Source organism: Dunckerocampus dactyliophorus, chromosome 13 (assembly GCF_027744805.1).
Source record: "Dunckerocampus dactyliophorus isolate RoL2022-P2 chromosome 13, RoL_Ddac_1.1, whole genome shotgun sequence".
Taxonomy (NCBI): Eukaryota; Metazoa; Chordata; class Actinopteri; order Syngnathiformes; family Syngnathidae; genus Dunckerocampus; species Dunckerocampus dactyliophorus.
The window spans coordinates 16,473,061-16,490,236 of NC_072831.1; the positions used below are offsets into that span (position 1 = coordinate 16,473,061).

At 40.7% G+C, this 17,176-nt stretch overlaps 1 protein-coding gene across 6 annotated transcripts in view; it reads right to left on the reverse strand.

Annotated features, from left to right (window-relative positions):
- Positions 1 to 17,176, reverse strand: part of tiam2a (TIAM Rac1 associated GEF 2a) — a 107,599-nt gene that overhangs the window by 21,150 nt on the left and 69,273 nt on the right. For 5 of the 6 annotated variants that reach the window (XM_054796599.1, XM_054796594.1, XM_054796596.1 and 2 more), the window contains exons 9-15: positions 12,687 to 12,743; positions 7,735 to 7,911; positions 7,215 to 7,319; positions 7,057 to 7,135; positions 6,878 to 6,967; positions 6,610 to 6,804; positions 3,568 to 3,659 (exon numbers count right to left, since the gene is read on the reverse strand). In XM_054796599.1, the coding sequence (XP_054652574.1) occupies positions 3,568 to 3,659; positions 6,610 to 6,804; positions 6,878 to 6,967; positions 7,057 to 7,135; positions 7,215 to 7,319; positions 7,735 to 7,911; positions 12,687 to 12,743 (795 nt within the window). The remainder of the gene's footprint in view (positions 1 to 3,567; positions 3,660 to 6,609; positions 6,805 to 6,877; positions 6,968 to 7,056; positions 7,136 to 7,214; positions 7,320 to 7,734; positions 7,912 to 12,686; positions 12,744 to 17,176) is intronic. The other variant, XM_054796600.1, reaches the window with a different exon arrangement.

A 17,176-nucleotide genomic window follows, 5' to 3' on the forward strand; every position in this document is an offset into this window, starting at 1 on the left:
TCTGGTGGAGCTTGACATGGACCTTCAAAAAACTAGCCTCAGTAGCTAAGCGGACCACATACTTTTTTAGGACATAATTTCCGTTTTTTTCTCCCCCGCAGAAGCACCATTTTTAAATCTGCGAAAACAAGTCCTCTGCCTCGACTCGTTCAGGGGTCACACAGCCAATGTCTTCTCTTCCAGTTTTGGCGTAACATGTGCAATAACAGTGGCTAACGTTTAAAAAAAGAATAGTTCCAGCTCAAACAACAATGTGGATGTCACTTTAAAAGTCGCGCTTGTTCACTAGTACAACACAGGAAGCTGAAGAGCTTGTCAATGTGAGTTGTATTCGCACACTCTCATAACAGAACACTGCCCCTAGTATGTTGGCAGGGAATTGCACGTCACATAAAGAGCCTAACAGGATCAAGCAATCGTCAAGAGGACCGGCTACACTGAAGCATAATACTTTCCACCGCACTTCGTCCCATAAACAGAGTTCTGGTCGGTTCTCGGTGTTGAGGAAAGAAGTTCCGGCTAGTTGGTGAGTTCACTTAAGCGTTTTGCTTCTCAAAACAATATGTGCTCAAAAGAGTAATATATTTGCATCACAAAACAGTTTTCCATGAAAACCTCACCATCAAGAGTCGATTCATTCATATCACTGTGCGCTGCAGCCTGCAGCATGAATTGCCCTATATATTCCATTGTTTTCCTGTCATAGACAATGCCATTAGACAACTGCCTTCTTGCCAAATTTGCTATAAGATGAAACAGCTTCATGTGCCTAGTACACACTTCACGAGGAGGATTATGTTCGTACGTGCCCAAGACAGAGGAAGAAACATGTTCTGAAGAGGTCTGCTGTTCTAGCACCCGGGTAGCTATACCAGCTAATTAGATGGCGTCTATTAGCGCCTCGTTTCCAAGTTAACGGCATTATACTCGGAACAGGATATCAAGAATCAGCTAGTAAAGTGTGTGCAGCAAATCACCAAATATCTTATCACCAGTGAAATATAAACATACAAGTCACCATTTAGGTTTATTCAATTAATCCACACCCATAATACATCTAGATTATGTTTTTCCCTGACAGTGTGGCACTTAAGTATAAAATAAATGCAGTTTCTTGCGTCGTTTCTCTTGTATTCTCTGCTGCAGCCGAATGAGTGAGGCAGAAAGAGCGGCATCTCGCTGCTCTGTCTGTGTGTGTGTAGGGGGGAGGGCCAGGTACTTGGGCAGGGAGCAGCACAAACAGGCTTATATATCGGTTACATATTCACCGATATAGATTAGTCGGTGATACATCAATCGGCCCGATTAATTGGTCGGGCACTTGTGGTAACACTCCACCAGATTATTTCACGTCCCTCCATCTGTCTGCTAGGATCTTCATGCATGCGTATGTGTGTTCAGTCATGTGAGTGCTGTTGTTGGCTCCTTATTTCAGTTCCTTAACTAGTACAGATTAGTTGCATCTGGAACAAATGTGGCAGCCACAATTCAAATTGTGTTGAATCACATCCTTGCGGCTCCAGTAAAAAAAAAAAAAAAAAAAAAAAAAAAAAAAAAAAAAACGCAATGCATATCAAATCCAATTTGAGATGTCTTGTGGCAGTTATTCAGGGCAAATTTTGTTGAGTCCTGCAATCGATTGGTTAAGCTCATAATGGCACCACAACATTTGCATTAAACAGATTAATATTGCCTTCTAGGGCCAAATATTTTGATGGGTAACTCATGGGCACAAGAATTACAGTCAGTTCTGATGGTAAACAACGCTTAACTCTTGCCTCGTAAGCACTTCACCTCGAACACACACACACACACACACACACACACACACACTCACACACACAAACATCTCTCTCTAGTGTAATGAGAGTAAATTGGAATGCAGCAGAGCAATTAATCAAAGGTAGCCAGTCTAGCAAGGCGGCTGATTACAAGTTGTGACAAGAGGCTTGAAATTGGTCCTTCCTTTTCCATCCATCTTTATTGACTTACACAACACCATCTACACACATGTATTATTGCTCATACGTGTGTGACTACTGCAAGGTAACACAAATTTCTTCTCCTGAGAAAACAAATTTTCTTCTTTGTAAGAAAGGAATCTTATTTAATATATCAATTTTTCAACCTGTTATTTGTAGTGGATTCACAATAGCTGACTCTCTGTGAAGGAGTAGATATCTTTTTACTCTGCATCAGGTGACATACCATCTCATTCACATTCAGCACATTCAAAAACCCTTTTGCACGCAGACAGACAGACACACACGCACGCACACACACACACGCCTTTCTTCCATTCATTCATCCACAATAGACAAATGCCTGAGCCTGAGCGGCAGTGGTGCAGTGCAGAGGGACTGACTCATGTTGCCACCAGGAAGGAAGAAATCACGCTACAGAAGAGAGAAGATGACGTTATTCTCCACCTCCATTACATGACTTTGGGTCAACTTTAGTCAAGTCATGGCAGCCACTACAATTACAAGTGGCTTAAAAGTGGTTTCCAGATATTTGGTTATAATGTACTTTCAGTGAAAATGAACAGACCACCACAGATCATTTACTCTTTCAGCCTATAGTTGGTCAGTAGACAAGTGCCACCCTCAGTGTGTACTATTTTGCAATAAAGAAAATGTTATGAGCCACGCTGATGCAAGATCATGTATGAATATGCATGAACACACATGCTGGCTGGGATGCTTCCAGAAAGGTCTACATCATTAACACGTTGCTTTTCATAACCATACATACACAGTACTGCTCTCAATAAACATCTGCATACTCATTCCCCCAATACATTACAGCACTGAGGCATAGCTCCCCTATGGCCCAGGCTCACACTCATTTTAATGACTTCATTAAAGTTGGTTTAGATATCAAAATATCTAACCAGCGCTTTAACAACCAGAGACAGAAATGTGACAATTCATAAGGGGCAACCATTTGGCATATTTATAGAAGAGATATTATTTTAAATGAGCCAAGGAGGAGAAGCAGGATGGTGTTAAAACCAGCACCAAGCAAAACACAGTGTTGTAAAGATAATGCCTGTCATTGCAGCTGATAAGATGATATTTGAGTGAATGTCAGGATAACGGGAGTAACTGACAACTGTTTATTTGGCCCTAAGCAGCATGCACATCTGTTTGTGCGCGCAATAAGTAGTACAGCTAGCCGTTAGCTGTTGTGCTATGTTGGGTAAGGGGCTGCTGAATCGATGCCAGCGAGGATCCTCCCAGCTACAGAAAAGCAGAAAGTGTGTATCTGCCTGACTGTGTGGATTTCTTCCCTCAGTGCTCATCCTGCATGACAGTAATAAGCTGTGTTTGTAACCAGTGGCTATGATGGAGTATTCTAATTATGGTAATCTGGGGAATAGGTGCCAGTCTGGTTTCACAAAGCCACACATCCACCTATTGTGACTGGACAGACACAGGCGGACAGACACACACACACACACACACGGACAGGCATCCTGGAATGATACAGACATAGTGTACATGTGAGCGTCTGTATGACATGGAAATACTCTCTTCCAGGCACATACACACAAGCTCCACCCACCTTGCTGAGCTGAACAGGCCTATGTGCACAGTGGGAGTGACTCTCCAGCCCCGTGCACAGGTGCTCGCTACCCTCCGCTGCGGCGCACAAATCTAGAGAGAGACCGAAAGAGGCAGGTTAGATTGAAAGTCCGCCTTTCTTTACAGCTCTGCCTCATTGAAAAGTAGGCTTGTTGAAGGACGCCACTTAAGTGGCAACATAACACAAACAACAGTGCCTGAAAGCTATCACAGTCTCCTGCTAGGTCCATATGGTCCTTGTCTTAAAATGACAATGGCATCTTATGTATGTCCTTTAAAAACAGATGCCTATGTGACGGTGAAATTTCTTAAATGTGAGGAGCTGGTCCGACTCAAGATATTTTTAGATTCCGTTCTGATAACATATTTTTGATATGGTGTACAGCTCATTAAATTCAAGGTTCCCCTTCCAAACTGCAGCAGTTGGCACATGAAAATACTTTATCCTTGATTGTAGACTGGGAGGTAAGCCAATGGAACAGCAGGAAACAAAAGAAAAGTTGTGGACCTCCTATGGTGCTCAACTTGTCCTTTCTAAACCGGCAATCATCAGTAACAAAAAGCAGACAGTAAGAGGATATTCAGTCTGAATTTGATTGTCTTTTCTTACACATTTCTCCATCCAGAAAACAACAGCTTCTGCCGAGAAATGTCTTCATTAAATCATTTGTGTAATTTGTATTATTTGACAACTGCCAATTCAGTGCTATGAGCATTTACCTCCCTGCCTCCTCAAACAGCCTGGGATCACATGCCCTCTAGAGACGGAGAAGAAAACTGCAGGCACTTTGATCACGCCATTTACTGTAATGAGGCATTCAAAGTCATTAATCCCTTTGAGTTTAATTAAAGATACACCAAGGAAAGGCAATGCTAATGAATTACAACCATCAAGATAACGAAAAGTGTTCGGACTGTTTTTGGGAATAAAAGCATTAAAAATATCTTCGCCTGCTGAGGGAAAATAATGAGTTGTACCATGTGGTACATTTAATTTAAAGCAGGCTTCTGATTGTTATTCTCGTTATTGTGGAATGAGCATTTGTCAAAAAAAAAATGCATACATTCATTTTGAACATCCTGCTTCTCCATTCACATATTTGGATATTTGAATGGTTTTATGATACTACTAAAAAGGTACATGCTTAAAGTCGCATTCTAAGCAAAAATGTCAGGTAAGAATTATTTTATAGCTATTTAACCAGCTGAGTATATAAAATATGTAATTATTTTTTCATAGCTAAATTGAATAGGCTGTGTATATTAAATAAGTATTAGCTGCAGCCTAATGTAGAAAAACGTACTGACCTGTCACACAAGTAAAGCCAACAATTGTAAATAAAAGTCGCCACACCTTAAAATGAGGGTTTTTTTTTTTTTATTTTACTTGAAAATAAAAAAATAAAGTAAAATTATATATTGTAAGAATGGATATACTGTATATGCTATATAGATACATGAATAACTTATTATTTACGCACGTATTGACCACAATTAGTTTGAAATGGATTTAAAATGACGTAAAAATGTTTCACTGCACTTAATTTTGCTAAGCATACACCGGAATCGCCAGTCTGCCTTGCTGGCACTTGCGTATGTATGACCAGATACGCGACACGTCTTGCATTGACTTTCACTTTGTTTCTTATTATCGGGAGAATGAACAATAGCCCGTAAAATGTGTAGTCAATTCATGACATCTTGTCGCTAAGCCTATCTATGCCAGCACGTGTAATTGCTTACGTTTCAATACCATTTGAATTTCTGGCATTTTTGTTTACATGCCTGCCTGGCGGCATCTAGCACGCTCGTTTTCAATCATCAGTCATCATCACAACTTGCTTTTTAACGCGTCACTTAACAATCTTGCTCTCTTGCTATCATTATAATACTTGTGGCTTGTCTTCAAAAACACTAGTTTTGTGTCGAAGTTGTGTACCTGAAACACATGGTGGATGCAGCTTTAGACAGTGACGCTTACAACAGGTAGCTCGTATGCTCGTATGCTAGCAGCAGCTCACCAGCTGATGTTGAGTAGTTCACCATAGAATATTTGCTTCACCTCTTAGTATCTATTCAAACATGACACCTGTATTTAAGGACAAAGGGGCACACTGAGTGGAGATGTGCTTTGTAAATAAAAGTGCCATTTAAATGTTGGCAGTCTCATAAAACACAAATAGCTCACCTCTACTTTATTTTTGTCAAAGTAGTTTTTATCATAACCCCGGACTATGAATGTATACCGTTTATACTAGACACATTTCTATAACAAACATATTTAAATTATTTTGTTATTTGTTTCACTTTGAACTATATATATTAATGAACAATTCATTTCCCACGTATTCGTATTACTCTAAAACAGGCATCAAATTAAATTTAGGTTTGTGTCAAATAGTGGAAAATGTTGTACTTTTGTACTAGTTACATAGCACTATTGGATTAAATAGGTCAGGTAACAAAAGAAGGCTCGACATTCTAGGCTCTCAGCAACTTTGCCATTAAACCAACAGTTTGTAATGTTCTCGCTTCATGTCCTGCTAGTTGTTGAAAAACATTAAGTAAGTCATACAAAATTGCTATTTGTCATATTAAAAAAATGCAGACGCAGCAGAGGCATGACACAGCGGCAGCAGTCCGCCCTCTCATGCAGCCCACCACCACAGCTTAAAAAAAAAAAAAATCCTAGGGGAAAACCTGCGGCTATATACATGGTACATTTGTCCAGGTACCTCAGGTTGGTTTAAACCAAGCTGACATACTGCTTAGGTGACATAACTCACTCCTTCCTATTTCTGATGCCACTAACAATTCTGACAATTGTGTAGAACACTGACAATTCCAAATCATTTTCTTTATAAGATTACAGACTCAAGATTAAAACTCACTGGGCACTTTATTAAGTACAAGTCAATGTAACGAGACGTAATACGAGACCCATTCTTTTTTTACATTTTTGATTTGATACTTTGGTGTGCATGTATTATGTATGGAGCCTTTTTAGTGAGTACATTCGTACCTGAGGAGGACTTGGCCCTGAGCTTGCATGCTGGGGGAGATAGGTGGTTGACTGCGCTGTTTTGAGGGAAGGTTCTGTCCCGCCTTAGGCACAAGTCAAGGGTTTCCCCGGCAAACAGGGTCTGAATCAGTGTAAGGTCTAGGCCTGACACATAGCGGCCATTCAGCATCAAAACCTCATCACCTGGACGCAAACCTGGAACGCAAACAAAATGTGTTGCAACAGAGGCACCAGTCGCATGCAACACAAATGTCATTGTTGTTGGCACCTTCAGTGAAGCCCAATCCATCAGCAAGCACCTCACTGACAAAGATCCGACTGTTGTTCTGACAGTCTATATTCCCTGTTACTGCAAATCCTGGAAGGAGGAAGACAACCAGAATGATAGGATAAAGATGAATCTGCAAAGGGGGTTTTACACATCAAAATCTCTTGAGGCTGACTCACCAAAATCACCAATGCCGCTCATTCTGCTCATACTCAGAGTAAACACATTAACTGGGACCACCTCCAAATGGCCACCGACCTACAAGGTAGTTTCAGACAGATTATTATAATTACATAAATATGTGGATAATAAAGATGCACACTTGGTTTGTCCTCACCAAATTGCAAACCAGCTCGCCGGGAGCCACAGATCGAATGTCTGTGTCCTGTCCTGCCTGCCTGCGCAGACGCAGTCGATGCAGGTCTGGGTCCAGCTGTTTCGCCTGTTCACACAAGAGATTTTAATGCTCAGCAGCTTGTGTGCGCAGACTCATCAGACATATTTCATGCGCCAACGCTTGGTTCGACAGCTGCGCTATGGTAGAGGCGTGAATTATTCACAGACTTTACAGTCAGCAATGAGAGATTTGCGGTCAACAAAATTGTCACCCTGGGGATTACAGCCTATCTGTCAGCCTTATGGGACCTTGTAAGTTGACATTGGATGAATAGGTTTGTTGCTTTAAGTCCCCATGGGAGGGTACAATAACAGTATCTGCTCCAACAATGCGTAAACTTTTTTGAGCAATCAACAAACCATGTAGTATGTAAAGTACGTAAATCATTCTGTACAAATTTTATGGGGTACCGCATTTGCGAAAAACATCAGGCATATTGTTCTCTTGTTCTCAACCTCACCTTGCAGGCTTCAGAGAGGATTTCCGCGGCTGTCTGCTCCCGTCCAACATTAATTCTGGTTGTCAAGCCATCTGGCATGTGGACACAGGTTAGCACGTCTGTACCACAGCTGATGGTGTCCCACACTCTGCCCTCAGGGGGCGACATGGAGTAGATACTGGTGAGCATGTCCATCCTCTGCAGCATGATTGGAAAGACAATAAGGGATGGAGACTATCAGCATGAGATAAGGCAGGGTTAAAAGCAAAAGAGGAAGAAAGGGAGTTGAACATGGGTTTGGGAGAGAGGAGCAGGCTCTTAGTAACAGCCCGCAAATCAGCGCAGCTCCATTCATCTAAAAGGCTCAACTGTGGATCAAACATTTCATACAAAAACCCTTTTCCAGAAAGTTATTTGACATTGACGGTCGCGCTGTGTAATCATCATTGTAATGATTGTGTGTACAAGAACATTGTTATGCATCAACTGGCAGGCATTGGCACCAAGATAGATATATTGTAGATATAACAAAGAATATATAATATATAATAAAGAAGTTTCAGCCGGGTATTAATGCAGAGCCTTTTAGCCCTCATCTTTGCCTCCTAGGCAGCAGGGAGGGGGGTTGCCTCAGACTGAGTGTCTCTGGAAGGAAAACTGCCACTGTGGCGTTACGGGTCTGTGGGAGAAACTAAATTACAGCCTGTGACCACAATTGTTAAGGCACTGGATTTGGAGGAAGCAGTCATATCAAATGAACCAAACCTCACTGAATGAGGCAGTTTAGTGATTCAGCACTTCTGGAAAAAGATGACATGATGCTGCGGTTTAGACAAGAGGAATAAGTGCCTTAGCGACTGCAATGATATGAGCATATGCCGAACTTTAAAATACAACTAGAGTTAGTTACAACGCAGAGTGGTGTGTGGCAGCGTGTGTCTGGGGCTTTTATTGATGTGCGGGTGACTTAGTGTTTCAGAAACTGTGGACAAATACCTTCAGCCACCCAGACAAACAGCCTAGTGCAGTGGTCCCCAATCTACGGGCCGTGGGTCATTTGGTACCAGGCCGCACAGAAAGAAAAAATACTTTCCATTATTTCTTTTTTTTTTATTTTTTATTTTGAAAAGTGGCCAGATTCTCTATGTTACATTCGTCTCACTTGACGCATGTCCATTGTGCGTGTGCCAACTTTATCTCATGCCGCACAGATAGACTACATTTTTCTTTCACCTCATATTTGGTGTCAAATGCTGATACTATGTGGGAATGCATAAAGGTAAGATTTGATGACTTATTGAGTGCTAATGTGCACATTTGTCTCAACTTAATTCATGCTAGCACACTGCCTTTTACCACACACAGCAAACAGCGCTGTAATAATCTTTGTGGAAAACCTTGGCTGGAACTTGAACTGGTTGATGGTGGGTCGGCATTCATTTTGTCCTTTTAATTTGGTGTTATTCATGTCTTAGTTTTACACAATACATAATAAATAAGAAATTAAATCGCTATAATGTACGAATGTCTACAATACTGGGTAATCCCAGTGTAACGGTGACTATATGGGTGTTGCTTCAAGTCTACAATAGAGAGCTCCAATACTGTTAAATGTTAAAACCCATATTTAGAAGGTGGTAACAGGTTTTCTAAGCTCTAACTACGAATATATTCCATTTATAATAAAAAAATCCTACTTCTCGGTAATTCACTCATCACGGTTGGGTCTGGAACCAATTAACCAATTAGGATTACTGTACTCACTTTTTTTTAAATCCATTTAGGGATGTGAGGTCAGTGCTTACTAACCAAGGATGGGGCAACACGGCAACTGGTTACATAACCACCCCATTTGTGACCCAGCACGATGGCGTGACTGTAAAACTAAGATTTTGTTGCCTCTGCTGACCTTAGCAGCAGCTGATTTACCACTGTACACCCATTCATGGGCAGAGGGTTAGAACAAGCTGGCGGTTGCCTGGTCAACCTTCCATGAACATGTGCAAGGACTGCAGAGAAGGCATGCGTTTTAGCATCAACAAGTGCCCTCTTTGGTCTGTCTGTGTACGCTATTCATGTTTGCATTCAAACTGAAAGTTCAGTCTTTCCACTTAAAAGCGGAACACTTTCTAAAACCAGAAATGAGAAGCAACTGACAGTGGCAACTGGATAAATACACCCTTTCAGCTTCACTTAGCAACCGAGGAACACAAATACTATGGCCAAAAATAGATTGGTTGACCTTGAAAAAGAAACAGCCGAGTAGTTGCTGACAATTTGGGACAATTTTCCTCAATTATGTCTATTAAATCAGCATTACTCTCAGTTTCCCTAAAGCTCCACCTATAATACTTCTATACACAATGGAACAGTGACGTATCCATAAGAGGGACCCAGTGCCTGAAAAATAGCATAATTTATCTTACAATAAAAGTAATTTACACTTGGAAACAAAAAAATATTGTATAATTGATTCCAGGTATAATCATCCCTCGTTGATCGCAGTTATTTGGTTTCAGACCCAACCTCGGTAAATCAATTTCCGCAATTCTTAATTAATACAGAAAATATTCGTAGTTAGAGCATAGAAAACCTGTTTCTGACTTTCTAAAATACGGTGTTTACCTTTATTAGAGCCCTGTAGACATGAAATAACACCCCTATAGACACCTTTACACTCCTATTGCTCTTTGTTTACACCACATTGCTCAACACTAATGCCTAGGCTACGGGATCTCTGCAAGGACATGAGACGGCCGCCGCTCATAGCATATAGCAACCGAGCTAAATAGTTAGCCTGTTCTAAACTTAAAGGGTTTCTAATGGAGTGGGGAAGAAGGACAAGTAAGAAGCCAAAAACATACCACTTCCACACAGAATGGGAGGAGAACTTTTTTCATTACTGACATGCCATTACTGACTCCATGTAGTGTCAAGGAAATGTAATGTCTCATCAACGTAAGATTACTGACGTCTATTAACTAGTATACTACATATGACTAATCTTTCTATATTTGACTAATGATAGGCCATCATAGTCAACCACTTAATTTTTTACAAACCACGATGGAGCGAGGGAGCGATGTTCGAACCACGATCTAGTGAGGGATATACTGTATTTATATATTCAATTGAATTCACTGAATAAGAATATGGCCTTCATTTCTTTCTAGCAACTCTCTTTTTGAGAAAGCTACTTATCAAATGACTAATAGTAAATGCACTTTTCATGGGCATGTCATGTTATGAAACAGCAGTAATCCATGCTGCAATGTGATGACAAATTGATGAATAAATAAATTCTACATGGCGGAAACAGCTCTATTAATCAAAAAGGCAATAATAGTGATTTCTGGGCATCAATCTTTATTGATTTATTGATTTTAAAATTTATCTATGCATAACAGTTAGGGGTATATCATCTCTCAGTAACTATAGCTGATGGAAAAACCTTGATGGAATATTTAGAATCAGCGACCACAATTTACATAAAGGTCCAACTTCTCATGCCCCAAATTCTGAATAAACTACAATAGCCTCCAAAAAATCTTGTCTTCCAGAAGAGTGGAAGTTAATGTACTCTATCTGCATGGGGTGTCACTACCATTTTCTTTAGTTTCGGATAATGAGTGTAATTAATGGCCATGCATCCTCATGTTTCAGTACCAGTGTTGCTCTCCATACGTTGCTCAATAGAGGCAGCCACGCAGTGTACCAACTAAAGAACACAGTTACAGACAATAATACAAATGAGGTAGTACAGTACAAATACACCCTTCACTTGACTTCATCTCACAGGATTAGTGGAAAATGGTTGTTTGATAGAATCGTTCAGGGGATTTATGACTCAAATGGGTGCCAAGTCATTAAGATGGGAGGAAAACTGTGTAAACAAAAATCAATAGTCAGGCTAACCTCTACCTCACTGCCTTCCTGCATTACCCTTGCTGTGAAATCTTACTCCCCACATCAAAACAACCTGAATCCAGGAAGATTGAAACATTCAACCCAGGGGAAGCACCCACATTAGAAGCAACATTAAAGCATTTACCAATGAAAAACCGTACTGTTTCCCTACCCGCTTCCGCTCCGTTTCTAGGCCTTTGATAGGGGTACCTTTTGACATTTGTCACCTTAACCACAGACTATGAATCACTGTGGAACTCCTTAACACTCAAGCACAACAGACACTTTTAAATTGAGCTTTGTATTTGTTAGCACCCAGGCAAGCTCTCAATCTTTTAATTAAAAAAAAAGGTTACCATCTTTAGTTGTCTCATTAACAAAGCTTGACAAGTACATGTGAAATCAGGGGAATTTAGAACCCTTAATATTGTATGATTGTCAACTCAAATGGAATGATCCAGCAATTCACCAGCGTCCTTTTGCCAGATTCTAACCAAACATGATTATTTTCATTTATGGCGATTGCGTAGTAAAGTACGAGTACCATTGTTGTTTCAGGACAGTTATTTCTGGATCTGAACGTTTGGAGAAATAAATCTCTCTACTTTGATGTCGGCATTTACGAATGCAAATGCAATGAGGGCTAAACTGCCCAAACGTCCTAAGTTCACACTGCTCAATCAGTCGACAATTTCAACACACTTTCAGGCTCTTCTCGTCAACACTTAAAACTCAATCATGCTGTAAACTGGACCCTGCCCATACTGTATAACTGTTTTAACACTTTATGAAAAGATGCTAAATATGCTGTTTTTGCATTAGCTTGACACTATTGAAGGAATGTTTACTCTAATCTTAGACAAGAAATTGACCCACACAGGTTACCATGATTGGGTGGCTAAGGCGGTAGTGTGTTCCTGCCCCAGCTCCTTCACGCTGATCAGTGAGTACATAAAACGGTTCAGTGGGACGGATGTGCTGGGACATGAGCTCAATGGAGGTTTTAAATCATAAATCTACGCTCCACAAACTACACTGGACAAAGGGAGGGAAAGGCAATGACTCACCTCTGTGTTCTTCGGAGGCGCAACATGCACTTGACCTCCACCGTCTCCCTCGAAGATCTGAGATCAAGAGACAGGCCGTTAAGACCAGAGACAGTGGGGAAGCACTCTGAGTCATGAGTGATTATGTGTCTGGCCACTTCAGCAATACTGGTCCTTGGCCCTCTGTGTTTCGAGCTATGACGTTCAATAGTTATGTACACACTGCCATTAATATTATACAAAAAGAAAATGACCTAGTTCCGTACACATGCCGAAGAAACACTAAGAGTATGTGGATTAATACATTGGCGGAGGACCACCTATACACTCACAGTTCTACTATGTTGTTATTAAGAACTACGTGTGGATGGTGCAGAGAAAATATAATAGCTGCATTCTATATGCTTCTCACAAGAGAAAGAGGAGGAAGTGACATTTCGAGAACCCTCCTACTGCCAAGTTCTCATTTACTATAATGGTTTCTGAATTCTTGTGGTGCAGTTTTGGATGAATTCTTGTTTGCTATATACTTTTTATATTATGCTCGCTTGTTGTGTGGAAGGCTTTTGCTCCAGCACTCGAGGAGACAGAGTAAGTTGTCACATTTCCAAAAGATGCTATTCGCAGCGTCAGATGCTCCGTTATTTCTGCACAATTTGAGGAAAATTGTTTTGATACTGTGCCTCAGATAAAGGACAGTCGGGACTGAGTGTGTATTACTGGAGAGCGTATCTACCGTCAGCTGTCCCGATTATGTTTCGACTGAGGCCGAGGGAAGTACAAGCACTGAAACAGATGGAAATACAAAGTCAAAAACCACAAGACGTTCGACCGTGGAAAGCATGTCAAAGTGGTAGTAAGTCAATCCACATATTTTGTTCTAATATTTTCTAAAAATCTTAGAATAATATGGGTTTTCATGCAAAATTGCTAACTAAATAGCAATCGCTGCTCACTGCCAGTAAAAACAATATACTTATGGCCGAGTTTTTGTGCGTTATCATACTCATCACAACACAATCAGTGAATGTTGTTGTGTTATTGATGTATGTCACTTTCTTCACTTTGCCTCTCATCCATGGCTGTGTTTGTTTGAACCTGGTTGCCGAAAAGTGTTCTCGACATGAATTGCAGTGGCGGTGTTACAAGATCTTGCGAGAGTAAAACGTGACAAGATTTCTCGTTCAGAAAAAAAATGTCTTGTGGGCACTGGGCCTGGGACGATAACAAATTTTGCTGTGTTTGTTCCAACAGCATGAACGGAGTAAGTCCTTTTGTCATTCATACAGTCTCGGTGGGGGGAGGAGGGGCCGGTAGCAAACACAGCGTGCAGAAGAGTGTAAAATAGTAGAAAATAACTAGATTGCAATATATTGTCATATAGTTTTGATAATTTTTCACTGTACTTTCCTCAAATGTTAAAATCTTGTCTCGTCCTTGCAGACCAAATCTCATGCCTCCTGACACCACTACTAAGTGATTTCTGTCACTTGTCTTCTAGCCTTGCAATTATTCCGTCAGTTTCAGTAAGTAAATCCATTTTTTTTTGCTAGATCTATTCTGCAAATCTTACCATAATAGTATGGAGTTTCATGCCAGGGCTAGCTAGGCACGATCACTGCTCACTGGTCTTGTACCTTGCAATCTGCATAGATCTGTTAGTTTCAATCACTGCCAGTCAAACAACATACCGTAAATTCCGGTGTATAAGCCGCACCCACTACATTTAGAGGAAACAGGTTTGTGTATAAGCCGTAGGTGTGCACGTCATAAAATGGGATATTTAGTGCACAGAAAGATTATTTTAACTTTTAATAAAATAAATGCTTTTTTCCCCCAAACAGTGTGTGCCAGACCAACTTCATTTTGCTCGTATTTTATAGTTGCTAATTGGTGAATGACAGAAGTATGACAAAAATGTTTTATTATGTGAGTACTTTCATTTTGTTAATGTTGTTTTCAATCTTTTTTTGGTGTCATGAGCACTTTCTTTTGTACCATTGACGCTACATTTTTGCAGCTTGGAAACTTGTCTGTAAATTAGAAGCCCTGGAAAAGTTACAAGTAGTCATGTTCAAGTCCAACAGGTAGCACTAATAAAGCACTTCAGTGTAGACTGGACCACGAAGAACAGAAATGGACTCTTGACTTTTCCTATTGTTCCTGACACTGCAGCAGCATTGCAGATGGTTGGAAGAACCCTCATCTGAGCCCTGATAATGTTAGAGTAACTCTCCCGTCCCTACAGGAGTACATCTATTAAGTGGATGTAAACATTACTGCTCTTCTGTAAACCGACTAATTTTAGAACGCATTAACCAACTCTCCCACAAATCCTTAGACCGTTCTGGCCTACTTCCCCCAGTCGGGTGTGAGCCAGCATCTTACTTGTATACATAAAGCTCTGCTAAAGGGGATGAGAGAGAAACAAGGGGGAGGTGAAAACGGGGAGAGCATGACTCTGGGACAACATTGTTAAGTGCAGGGTTAAATGGGCTCAGTCAGCAAAGATGAGTCAGGGTGGAAGCCGTGGGAGACAGCTCTGAGAAGATTCATGCTTCAGGAAAACATAGCAGAAATAAAGACAAACCAAGAGTGAAATTGAGAAAGAAGATAAAAAATGAGGGAAAGCAAGCACAGGAAACAGATCAAGTGAAAATATTTTATGCTTTAATTTGAAAGACCAAAACAAGTGAAGGGGTTTTCAGTCCGGCTGTCCAAATCCTTCGACAAATGTCAGTAACACAGTAAGGACACTGATGAGGTAATCCAAGACAATTCCCAGAGCGGTTTTCCCACAAGTCAGAATAGACAAGAAAAAACTTGAGCACTACAAAACAGATCGCTTAAACTAACGCCATTAAACATCTCCCTTCTTAATCGCAGCTCTGATGCCAAGTGCCAAAAAAGAGGTTCTAAGAGAATGTGGACCTTGGGGGGAAAAAAAATGAACGACCATCTAATATTTAGCATCTTTACAGCAACCATCTGCTGATGCCTGCGGGGCGCAGGAAAGAATGGGGAATGCCATCTACCACATATGGTTATTCATAATTGATGTTTGTGCTGCAGCGACACCTCAGTCTCCTGCATTGCGCAATGCTAACTGGGCCTCATTAGAGTGGCCGGCTGGAGTGTCACAAGAAAGCTAAAGTAACAGACAGGCGTTAATGCTCAAACACTAATATGACAGAACAGGTGGTGAGATAATGGCAGCGCAAAATGGCAATGTTTTGTAGCAGGAGTCAGGAGTCAGGAGTCAATGGTTCACATCATGAAGAACTTGATTTGAGGCATAACTCAAGAAGCCAAGATGACCTCATAGCATAATGATGGTAGACTCCAGATGAAACGCCACTTCTCATTTCCTATAAGTTACAACTAATGAGCAGAGGTCCATAAAAAAACAAGTAAGACATTGTTTCCTGTAGTGTTTCTCAAAATAGGTCACCTTATAGAGCGTATACACACTTAGTGGGGGATCCCTGGATCAATAAACAAGTGTGCTTGAGTGCTTGACTAAATGCGAACCTGAGAAGTCTTAAATTTGGCCCCTGGGGACATGGTTTAAGAAAGCTCTTCTGTGTTTTTCTCGATGGTATGTGAATATACGGGAAAGGAGGCTGGGCCATGAGATTATGTGCTTCCAATTAAAATCTCCTTTGAGGGTGGTGATTAGAGAGTGAAGCATGACTGTAAAACATCTCTTGTTTTCTTTCATATCAGAACTAGCAGGGTGGATTTTTAGGAAGCAACCACAACAGTATGTCCGAAGATTGCTGGGCAATTAAGATGCACCATGTGTTCTATCAAGGGAGATGGTTTCCCTGTGCTGGCTGGAGATCCAGCGAGTGTATGCAGCGTACACATACTGTGCGTACAAGCACCTCCATGTTGTGAGAACTATGAATTTGAACACGGGCACATTATATGAACGTGTGCTTGGTTCCTTGTCACAGCTGTGTTAAAACCCTGCTAATCTAGACCCCCACAACATTTATTACTCTTGGCTTTCATGGGAGATTATTTTGTGTCATTTCAGGGCAACGTTTCCGTCAGCACACAGCATGAAGCCAAAATCTTGACTTTGTGCGGGTCATCTTTTTCCACCAATAATCATAGATTACCATGTAGCTCCCGTCATGCCACACACAACTCTTTAGACACAGTTCCAACTTAAGGCGCGACAGCTGCAGTGAATCTGACCACAGGAAAACAGCAATTACAATGCATTTTTAATCTACCTGCATTATAGATATCTCAGAAAATTGTGGGTACTTGATCATCTTTCCAAATCCAAATGTTGAAGATAATGAATATTTTAACTGCTCTAAGCCATTAAATGTGACACTTTCAATTTGTTCTCATACTATGTTTATCATAAATAATCAACACTTTAATGCTTTTCCTGAACTTTTAACAGATGGTGGACTTCGTAATTTTGCTGCTGCTCTTGCTTACAAGAACTAAACAATGTCGCTATGGTCTTTGGTGTTATATTGAGGATTTTG